The sequence below is a fragment of the Microtus pennsylvanicus genome, chromosome X (assembly GCF_037038515.1).
Source record: "Microtus pennsylvanicus isolate mMicPen1 chromosome X, mMicPen1.hap1, whole genome shotgun sequence".
NCBI classification, from domain to species: domain Eukaryota; kingdom Metazoa; phylum Chordata; class Mammalia; order Rodentia; family Cricetidae; genus Microtus; species Microtus pennsylvanicus.
Genome location: NC_134601.1, coordinates 32,631,637 through 32,642,701, shown reverse-complemented (window position 1 = coordinate 32,642,701; position 11,065 = coordinate 32,631,637). Strand labels below are relative to the sequence as shown.

The 11,065-nt window shown below is 45.6% G+C and overlaps 1 protein-coding gene across 1 annotated transcript; it reads right to left on the bottom strand.

Annotated features, from left to right (window-relative positions):
- Positions 1–7,450: 7,450 nt before the first annotated feature.
- LOC142841561 (histone H2A-Bbd type 2/3-like) lies at positions 7,451–8,002 on the bottom strand. Its single transcript, XM_075958503.1, has 2 exons — positions 7,963–8,002; positions 7,451–7,788 (listed from the first exon to the last, which is right to left on the bottom strand). The coding sequence occupies exons 1-2, from the start codon at positions 8,000–8,002 to the stop codon at positions 7,451–7,453; spliced, it is 378 nt and encodes a 125-aa protein (XP_075814618.1).
- Between the last annotated feature and the right edge of the window lie 3,063 nt (positions 8,003–11,065).

Below are 11,065 nucleotides of genomic sequence, written 5' to 3'. Positions count from 1 at the left end.
GATTACAGGGTAGGAAGCTAAGAACCTGGGTAAGTCATCTCTGACAGCTACTGGTGATGTTGAGTCCTGTCCTTGTGCCTTCTTTCTCTATTCATCAGCTCCAATAATTTCCTCAATCATTTCAAATCTTGTTATTATTGTCTTTTGTAAAGCCTGAATCTCCTGGCATGTATATATTTCTAGTAATTTCATTGGGGCACCTAGTCTCTGGTCCTCATTCTGCACATGTGATTCCAAGGTCTGAAGTTTTTCCTTTAAAGATAGCATTTCATCTTTGGACATTATTTGAATAGCATGCAGATTGCCATCCTGGAAAGATACTCTACCTGCTAACCTATCATAACTTTTTAACAAATTTTGATTGTCAAATGCTACAGCATGAATTCTTTCAGATAATTTCCTAGTACTTTGAGATATGAATTCAACTTTGTCTGTGAAATTAATGTTACCCTTTTCAATAGTATTAATTTTTCAGGGAACTTTTAATTTTTGATGGTATTAATACTGTCAACTAGCTGTTCACTATTAGTCTGTAAAGACTGTATCATTCCTAAAAGTGCCACATTTTTCCTTAATGATATAATATGAAGAAAAAACTGAGTCCCAATACCCAATAAATGGAAGTATCAACATGACCATATAAACCTCACAGAATACAATCCATAGTATTAGCAAAAAAGTTACTAAAAGTTTCAATATTAATATAGTCTGACATATTGACTTATTAATTACCTGTTTTGAAATCTGGTAAAGTGTTTTAGGTGTAATGGTCTTTATTGTCCAGCAGATGTCGGGGTTGCAGAGTCGCGACTAAGCAGTGATACAGCCAGAGGCAACAGGAACAGTCTTGAGCCACTTTAGTTTCCCGCCTTGGTACTGGTTAAATACTGAGAAATATGCTTTGCTTAACAAATTGAAAGCAATTAAATCAATTCCATACATGAAGCAAGAAACCCAGAACTCACGGGCATGGAGCGCAACTGGAAGGTGCCTAATTTGCCACATGGCAAGGAACCACACCAGGGAACCAAGCCAGGGAAGGTGGCAGTGGGGTGTGGGACATGTGTGTGCTTGGGAAATTTCCAAGTCACCACATGCAGTAAGCTCTGCTGTGGCAGAGGAAAAAAAAACTACCAAAACTCTTAGGTAAAAGCCAGCTATGCAGGCACAGTTGGAAGATTTTCCAGGCCTTGGATCAGCTAAGGCTTTAAACTGTCCATGCAGTAGGTGTGGAGTCCAAATCCACATGGGCCCCAGATGAAGAAGGATGCTTAAAAGTAATCCCACACTAACTCAGAATTGAGAATAATAGATGGCTATTTATTTAGGGGGAGACTCACAAATCAGAATCCTCTGCTGGAAAAAAGAACAGCAGCCGAATCCCACAGCCAGAATAGAGGCCGGACACATGCTTACATCAGCATAACTGCTATAAGAAGCCAAGCTCAAGTGGGCAGGCAGCTTAAAGGCTACAGGCTGTAGGATTTTTCTACAGCAGACAGCAAGCATCTTTATCCAATGCAGTTTTATTTGACTCTCAAAATTATAGATCTATTTGAGACACAAATTAAGAATGAAGATTTGGATGGTCCTTGCCCTGTAGTCAGACTGACGAATATCTTAAATATCACTACAGAACTATCATCCAGCAACTGATGGAAACAGAGGCAGAGACCCACAGCAGAGCACTGGGCTGAGCTCCCAAAGTCCCGTTGAAGAGTGGGAGGAGTGAGAATATGAGCAAAGACGTCAATGATGGGGACATTGACTGAAACAGTTTACTTGTGCCAATGGGAGCTCACAAACGACAACAAGACAAAGAAGGAAACAGCATAGGTACAAACTATTCCCCCTGAATGTGGGTGACAGTTGTATGGCTGGGACAGATTGCAGAGCAACTGGCTATGGCAACAGGATTTGTCTCTCCTCCTTGAACTGGCATTTTGGGAACCTATTCTCTTTGGAAGGATAACTTGCTCAGCCTAGATATAGTAGGGAGGACCTTGGACCTTCCCCAAAGTAATGTGTCTTACCCACTCTGAGGAGTTGTTGGGGGGCAGTTTGGGAGGTCGGAGGAGTGGAAGGAAGGAGGGGAGGGAGTGGGAACTCCGATTGGTAGGTAAAATGAAAAAAAGACAGTTGTTTTTCTCTTTTAAACATTAACCGAATTAAAAAAGAATGAAGATTTCGGTGCTATAATGATGGTCCAGTTAGCAAAGCATTGGCTTGCAAGCATGAGGACCTGATTAACAACTCCAGAAACTATGTAACATGACAGGTGTCATGGCATATGGTTGTAATACCAGTTCTGGGGAGCCAGAGACAGGGAGATCCTTCTGAGTTTCTGGTCAGGCAGCCTAGCCTAGTCAGTGAGCCCAATGAGAGACCCTGTGCCAATAAAGCAAAGCAAGAGCCTGCACGTGGGTAAAGGTTTTTGCTCTCAAACATGACAACTCTGAGGTTAATCCCAGGGGTCCACACATGGTGAAAGGAGAGAATCGCCTCCTGTGAGTTGCCTCCTGATGCTCCATGTTCATGCGGTGACATGTACACACACACACACACACACACACACACACACACACACACACACAACACTGAAATCCTCACTCGCTGCTTGCTGTCTGTCTTCCTTTCTCCCAGTGCACCAGCTTCCCCTGAAGTGACTCCCATTCCCTGTCTATGCTTTGCTTGTGCCCTAAGCCCTAAAAGTTCCCTGTGTATGTCTTCCCTTATGCTTTTACTGCTTGAAGTCACCATCAGTGTCCTTTGCAGCCACAAGCCCAGCTCTCTCCTCCTCCGTACCTGTTTTTAGCTAGTGTGCAGGTCATCTGTTTCTAAGCTGCCCTGGGCCCTGGGGATAGGGCCGAGAGTGGACAGGTGTTTTGCAATTTCTAGACAGAGAGTGGCACAGTTCTTTCTCCTCTGTGTCCACCACTGCAGTGTTCTTGAAGAGAACAGAGAAATTTCTGTCCTTGCTTGAGGTTCCCTTAGATCGAAGGGGCATAGGATTGTACATTGTGTCTTCCTCTGTAAAGATCTCATTCCATGGACATGGCAAATGGTTCCTTACTCTGGGAAATCTTAGTGTTCTCTAATGTAGGCCTGTGCCTTGTTTTCCATGTCTGCTCCATGTGACCTTTACCTGATCCTCCAACCAATTTCCAAGGTAAGTGCTTTAGCTATTCTCGTCCCACAACGATACTGGTACCCTTAAAATGTGTCCCTGGAACTTTTTGCGGAGTGGTTGATTAGATGTGCGTGAAGTAGCCACTGTACTTAATCTGAATTCATAATAAGCATCCTTTGGATATGCAAAGTTTGTTCTTTTAAATTTAAATGAGGTGAAGTGTCAAACCAAGCCAGGGCTTCAGGTTCAAGTATAGTTTTGGTTTTTGGGTTGTTGTTGTTGTTGTTGTTTTTTTTTTTTTGTTCCCTAGTGAACATCGCAAAGCTTTTCTGGTGGTAAAGAAAAAAAAATGAAGTGCAGAAAGAAATCTCTAAGGCATAGGAAAGAGTTATCCTGGAAACTGTAAGTCGTGTGTCTGTAATGCTGTGTACCTCAGGATGACTTTCCAAGGGCAGAGATTCTCCATTCTAATTCCTAGTTCTCCATTTTCCCACAGTAGAGCAGGATGTGTCCCTTGCTAAAATGCACCTTCAGTGCCTGGTCCTTGAACACTATGAAAAAACCATCTGAAGCTCAAGCTGAGGAAGCACAGGAAGCCTAATAGGATATTAGTAGTAGTTCCTTTCTCTTTATTTGTTAGAAATAGGACTGTGACTCTACTAACCATAAAGTGAAGCCCCAACAGTTCTGTGAGTAGCAACAGTTAAGCGTGGATCCTCCAGGCCCTGACAGCAGGGCAGATTCATCCTCCCCGGCAGTGGCAGTTATGTTTTTGAAGCAAATGGCATTTGATTTTACAATTGGCTTCTTTGGTTCTCTGTCAAATGTTACCTTACTTATTTTAGGAAGAAAGAAATAATGGTGGGATCCATTTTTTTTGTGTGCATTCCTTCATTTATTCATGACATCACAGAGCCAACTCCATTGCAAATGGGCCTTTACAGGAAAACCAGCCCAACCTGCTCACTCAGACTTCCTGAGCACAACTCATGTTTTTGTGTTCAGATGCCCTAAACTGTTAACACGATTCCCATGGCAGAGCTAGATCTTAAGGTGCTGGGTCTGAGCTTGCAGTGGGACTGTGACATTTCCCAAAGACATCCAGACTCCTTTTCGAGCTGTATTCAACACTAACTGAAAGATACCTGCCATTGCCTTTGGTCAAAAACGTTTTATGAATGATTATCTGCATAAACATTTTCAGTTTCAATGTTTTAAATGGGTGTTTCCAGGAATAATTTCATAGTGATTTTATTCTTCTTCTTCTTCTTTTTCTTCTTCTTCTTCTTCTTCTTCTTTTTCTTCTTCTTCTTCTTCTTCTTCTTCTTCTTCTTCTTCTTCTTCTTCTTCTTCTTCTTCTTCTTCTTCTTAGTATTAGTATTAGTATTAGTATTAGTATTAGTATTAGTATTAGTATTAGTATTAGTATTGTATTATCCAGCTTGGCTGCGGACATGTACACACAATGCATCTAACTCTAAAAATTAAAGAGTTATCTTTTTTGCCCCGTACTGGTTTTAGGGAGCCACAAAAACCTTTTTTTAATCCATGTGAGTTGTCTCATAATTTATCTGTAATAATGTCCTTTATTCATATTCTTCACAAGCTTACTATTAAAAAGAAAACCCGTCTCAAGACAATGATTGCCATATTTCCTCATACTCCTGTTTCCTATGTCTGTTTTAACTATTCTATTATTTTGAATATTTTTAAACTGACGCATACATTTGTTATTTATTTATTTATTTATTAAAGATTTCTGCCTTTTCACTGCCACCGCCTCCCATTTCCCTCCGCCTCCCCCAATCAAGCCCCCCTCCCTCGTCAGCCTGAAGAGCAATCAGGGTTCCCTGACCTGTGGGAAGTCCAAGGACCACACACCTCCATCCAGGTCTAGGAATGTGAGCATCCAAACTGCCTAGGCTCCCACAAAGCCAGTATGTGCAGTAGGATCAAAAACCCCAGTGCCATTGTTCTTGAGTTCTCAGTAGTCCTCATTATCGGCTATGTTCAGCAAGTCCGGTTTTATCCCATGCTTTTCCAGACCTGGGCCAGCTGGCTTTGGGAGTTCCCGATAGAACATCCCCATTATCTCAGTGTGTGGGTGCACCCGTCGTGGTCCTGAGTTCCTTGCTCGTGCTCTCTCTCCTTCTGCTCCTGATATGGACCTTGGGATTTCAGTCCGGTGCTCCAAAGTGGGTCTCTGTCTCTGTCTCCTTCCTTCTCCTGATGAAGGTTAATATTCAGGAGGATGCCTATATGTTTTTATTTGGGTTAAACTTCTTATTTAGCTTCTCTAGGATCACGAATTATAGGCTCAATGTCCTTTATTTATGGCTAGAAACCAAATATGAGTGAGTACATCCCATGTTCCTCTTTTTGGGTCTGGCTTACCTCACTCAGGATAGTGTTTTCTATTTCCGTCCATTCGCAGGATGCATACATTTGAAATCGGTATTTTTACAAATGAGTGCTCTTCACGGGGTTCTCACCACCTATGAAGATATCTGCATGCCACATGGACACCCCACCCTCAGGCTTCCACCTTTTACTATTTTCTAAATTTGCTATCTTCCATGACACCATTCCCGATAGTCGTCTCTTCTAATTTGCAGTCCTTCCAACTTTTCCTTTTTCTCCACATATGGAAGGAAAGATGTAGTATTTGTGTTTCTATGCCTGGCTTTTATCTCTCTCTCTCAGTGCCTACAGTTGGACCCATTTTCTTACGCACGGAAGGATGTCATTCACTTTCTAACCTGGGAGAGGCTTCAAATACGGATGTATTTGTTGTCTTCACAAGTTGTCCACATACATCATGCATTTGTGCTTTTCCCTGTCTTCTCTAGCTGGATGATCCTATGTCGTTGTAAGTTTCCACTGTGGTATGGGAGAGCAAGACAGAGTATGGTGAGTGTGCAGGGAGCTGGACAGTTGGAGGAGGTGGTGTCAGTGCTTAGACTGAAGGGGACAGGCCGGAGCCACTCTAGGTTACTGCATCTGCTGAATTTGGGAGGAGTGGACGAGCACTACCAAGGGATAGGCCACTGCAGCTGTTTGAAGCCAGAAGTGGGAGGTGGCATTCTCGCCTTCAACATACATACAGAGAAGGTCCCTTCTCCAGTCACAGTCAGAGGGATGATGTTTCCAATTATGTCAGACCACCAGCCCTATATGCAAATGATAGCAAGTGGAATGAAACCAGCTGCCAACGACCCATACTGTAGGTGTGGCCGGAAGAGCCCCAGATCCAGAGGCAGGGCAAGCCAAGTGTCTGACCCATGTGCAAATAACAGTATGTGGGGTTGAGCAGAATCAGGGATATAGCCTCATGTACAAACCCTTGACCCAGGGCAGGCAAAGCCACAGATGTTGGGGCAGTACAGGCACTGGTGGGCTAGGTTACATATTCACATCCATTGCCAGGCGAACCTCCTGGTAGATCTTGCTGACCATCCAAAAATTAATAATAAAAATATTCCTAGCCGGGCGGTAGTGGCGCATGCCTTTAATCCCAGCATTTGGGAGGCAGAGGCAGGTGGATCTCTGGGAGTTCGAGGCCAGCCTGGTCTACAAGAGCTAGTTCCAGGACAGGCACCAAAGCTACAGAGAAACCCTGCCCCGAAAAAACCAAAAGAAAAATTCCTCCATGAACCTAGTTGCCACGTGCCAGAGTTCTTGTCCACATCTGCTTCCTGAATCGAAAGTCCCCCTTTGGACGTGGGCTCCTCTGCCCTGTGGTTTCCTATGAGAAGGCCATCTTTCTGATGCAGTTATTCAGGCTGGTCCACACTGGTTCAGGGCCAATTTGTGTACCCCTCCCTACCCAGGTTCTCCTTGTCTCCCACCGGAGCAGCAGCTCTCCCACCATCCCTGCCTGCCTTCCGCACCTGCACCCCAAACACCACTGTGTCCTGCGACTCGGCCGAGTTTAACCCTCCTCCCCCCATCTTCCACTCCTGCCTCATGCCCAAAGAAAAACTAGAGTAACCAGGCTGTGGGTCCCTGTCAACCGCAGCCATCACTCCCAACCCCTGTGTTCCTTCAGCTAGGCCCACCTCACCTTCCGTCCCCACTGCCACCCTCACACCCACCTCCACCCCTATCCCAAGCCCAAAGGAAACTTCAGGGAAGCAAATGTATGCGATGCTCTGAGAAAAGCTTTAATGAGAACACAACAGAGGGGCGAGGCTTGTCAGCCAAACAGGGCTGGCGACGGGAAATGTTGGGCAGGATGAACTGATGCCCGATGGATAAACGGGGCGGAAAGTCCATCAGAAACCCAGAGCCAGGCAGCGAGCCAGGAGCAGGTAGGAGCCATCAGTGACGTCGACGACTGCTGCGACGACGACCAGGTTCCGGCAGAGGCACATGAGAGATGGTGGTGAACTGGAACAGTTCGCTGAGGGGCGCGTTGTTGTAGACAGTGAAGTCCAGCAGCTCCGGGGTGATGAACATCTCGGCACCTCGGCGTTGGGCCTCGTTGACTGCCAGCTCCAGCACTCTGCGGACCAAGAACTCCAGGACGGCGGTCAGCCAGATGGGCGCTGTTTCGCTCAGTCGCGAGGTATGGCCGGCCTCCCGAAGAAGGTGTTCCACCAGACTGACAGACAGTGTCAGCCCGGCTCTGGAGGAGCGTGCGCGGTGGCGAGTCGACCCTCGATGTCGAGAGGACCCCTGTCGAGCGGACCCCTGACGAGACGACCCCTGTTGAGACGACTCCTGAGGAGAAGACTCGTGAGCAGACGACCCCTGAGGAGATGACCCCTGACGAGACGACCCCCGAGGAGACGACTCCTGACCAGACGACCCCTGAGGAGACGACCGCTGACCAGACGACCCTTGGCGGCTGCTCTGCCTGGTCCGGGGCATGGTGGCCTCGAGGTGTGCCCTCAGGGGCTGGCTCGGCTCTACCTGGCTGCTCCCTGCTGGCCTGCTGGGCTCTGGGCCTCCACCCTGATCCCAATGGCCGCCTGTGTCCTAGCGGCCCCTCAGGGTCGGACTGTCGGTGGGTCGTCGCAGCCCACCCTGTCACACTTCCGCTCTCACTGATGACGTGTCACGTGCCGGACGACTCCCAGCCAGCCCTCGCTAGGGCGCTAGGGCGCTGTTCCCACCTTGACACCCCGGGGGGGGGGCGTGCTTCTAGGAAAGACAAAGATGTCTGTGGTGCTATGGAGAAAAGTCCTTCACAGTCTTGGCTTCTAAGGTGCTGTCACCACGCCTACCCATTAAGTACGAGCTGTTTGCCCCTCGCTCGCCTCTGCTGCCCCCCTCCCTGTGCCACCAGTACCCCAGGCACCACTGTAAACCTGAAGTTTTTTTTCCTTTTCGTGCCGGCGATTCGGCTCAGAGCCCCAGGCATCTGGAGCAAATCCAGAGCTACAGCTTTCCTGGTCCCTGGAACTCCTTAGCCACTACTCTGCCTTCTGCCATGCATGGCAGCTCATGTCTGAATCGGACAGGTCCTGTAGGTGGGATCATTTGCACCCTCATTCCTTCCATCACCCAAACAATAGTCCACTGTATGCACCAATCATTTTACTGATGTCTTCATATTGTCGGAGGGTTCTGCCCTGCTCCGGTCCCTCAATAAACACACAGAAACTGTATAATTTGCAATCGTGTTTGGCCAATAGCTTAAGTGTATTTCTAGTTAGCTCTTACATCGTCTACTTTTATATTTCTATTATTTTTTTATTATTTCTATTATTATTATTTTTCTATTCTTAGTTTATATTTCTTTTATTTTATATTTCACCATGAGGCTTGTGACCTACCAGCAAGGTTAGCTGACGGCTCATGTCTTTTTTCCTCCGGCAGCCACAGGGCTTCTCTCAACTCTGCCTTCTTTCTCCCAGCATTCAGCTTAGTTTTTCTTCATAGCTCTACTCTGCCCTATCACAAGTCAAAGCAGCTTCTTTATTCATTAACCAATGAGAGCAACACATATACCGAAGGACTTTCCACCTCATCTTTCTATGCTGATTCGGACTTAGGTGTCCTTCAAATTTTACATGTAACATGAGCATTTCCCAGTCTTCATAGGTGAAAAAAAAACAAGAGCTTGATATCTATCAAGTTTTCAAATGTATATTTCCAGAATTACTATTTCTTTTGGAAAAGAAAGTGTGAGTGGGATTGTCCAGTGGGGACCAAACCAAAGAAAGCATGGCTAGCTGGCCATGTCCTTCAGAGAGACCTGTGAACCCAGAGGGTGGGAGGAAGGGAATAATGTAACAAAACTTTCATAAAGCTGGAGAAATGGGATGGATGTCTGGATCTTTAAACATTGAAAAAGGGAAGATTCTGGCCATGTTTTGGAGAGAAAGAAGGCACACATATCAGGCATTCCAATCCCATTTATTTCTCCATTTCTTTGCATCCAGCCTCTGCTCTTGTAAACTCATCCCTAAAATATATAAATTAAAATAAATGAACAAATGAAAGAAAGAATCTCAGCATGGAAACTGTAGCTGTGGCCCAGTTAGCCCCAGAGGGTACCCTTTAGTCCATACATCTTTTCTTGGGTTTACTGCAATGAGCCATTGGTCTGGTTTGAGGCCTCTGCCTTCTGCTACACTATTAACACTGGGTCATCATCATGACTCCTCCTTCAAATACTGTTGCTGCCTTAGTGGGGATCCTGCTGTTTGGGGTCTGTAGGTTCACCCCCTTCACCTGCTCCAGCAGTTCACAGATTGAGTGGATGCTGGGCTGGGCTAACTCAGTCCTGCTTCTGGGCCTGGTGGTTGGTGGGTTGATCTCCCTGGCAGCTTTCCCTTGTAGTCACTGCCTGAGTGAGTTCTCCGTTCCTGCCCTGGCTAGCTCACCCAATGCAGCAGACTGCAAGGAGTAGGTCCAGTTACGCTCTCAGTCTTTCAGGTTGGCTCACCTGTACACACATCACCAGGGCCAATTCTACTGAGAGTGTTGCAGTTGGTGAGGGGCAGGGCAAGCACTCCCATTCTCCTGCCTCCGTGGCCAGGTGTAGTGCCAATTCTAATTGGTCTTAATAATAAAAACCCAGAGTCAGGTATTAGGGAGTGAAAGCTGAACTATCAGAGAAACGGAGAAGCCAGCCACTACTTCTCCGAATGTTCAGACTGAATAGGCAAGATCCTGTCTCTAAAATCCCTCAGACTCAATACATTCAGGATCTTGTTTTAAAAAGAAAAGGGGGGATACAGAAATGTGGTAATGCAAGTTAGAATAGAAAACAAATTAGCTGTTACCTTTTGGACTCACCAAAGGAGGATAATGGAGTATTTTCTCTGAATTTGTCAAGTGCTAATGACTAGACTTTGTTAATGTACTTATTGCCTGAATATATTGTTTACCCTTATTGTATACAATATATAGTTATTGTACTTGTGGTTTTCTTATATTAATTATAATCTTTTAAATTTTAGAAAAAAAGGGGAAATGTGATGATATTTTGCTTGTGATCTAACAAATAAAAAGCTTGCCTGAAGATCAGAGTGCAGAGATAAGGCACTAGATAGCCATAGAGGCCAGGCAGTGGTGGCTCTACGAGAGGCGCTCGAGAGGCAGAGTCAGACAGATCTCTGTGAGTTCAAGACCGCCCCTGGCAGCACTAGATTGAGCCAGTGTCAAAGAGCAATAGAGTTGGAGATCTGAAGAGACCTTTGACATCAGGCATGAAGATACAGAGTTTGGAGTTTGTCCAGCTGGTGTTTAGGCTTTCTTTGGTCCCGTGTTTCCTTACTATCCTTTCTTCCTTATATTTTGGTACCATAATATATCTCTTGTGCCTTTAAATTTTGAATCTGTTTATTTTATTTTATTTGGTGTTAGAGTTAAGAGAGTGCATGAATCTCAGGGGAGAATTTGAACTTTGGACTTTAGAACATTGTTGAGACTGTGATAGACTACGGAGACTTTTGGAGTTAGACTAAATGCATTTTGTATTAT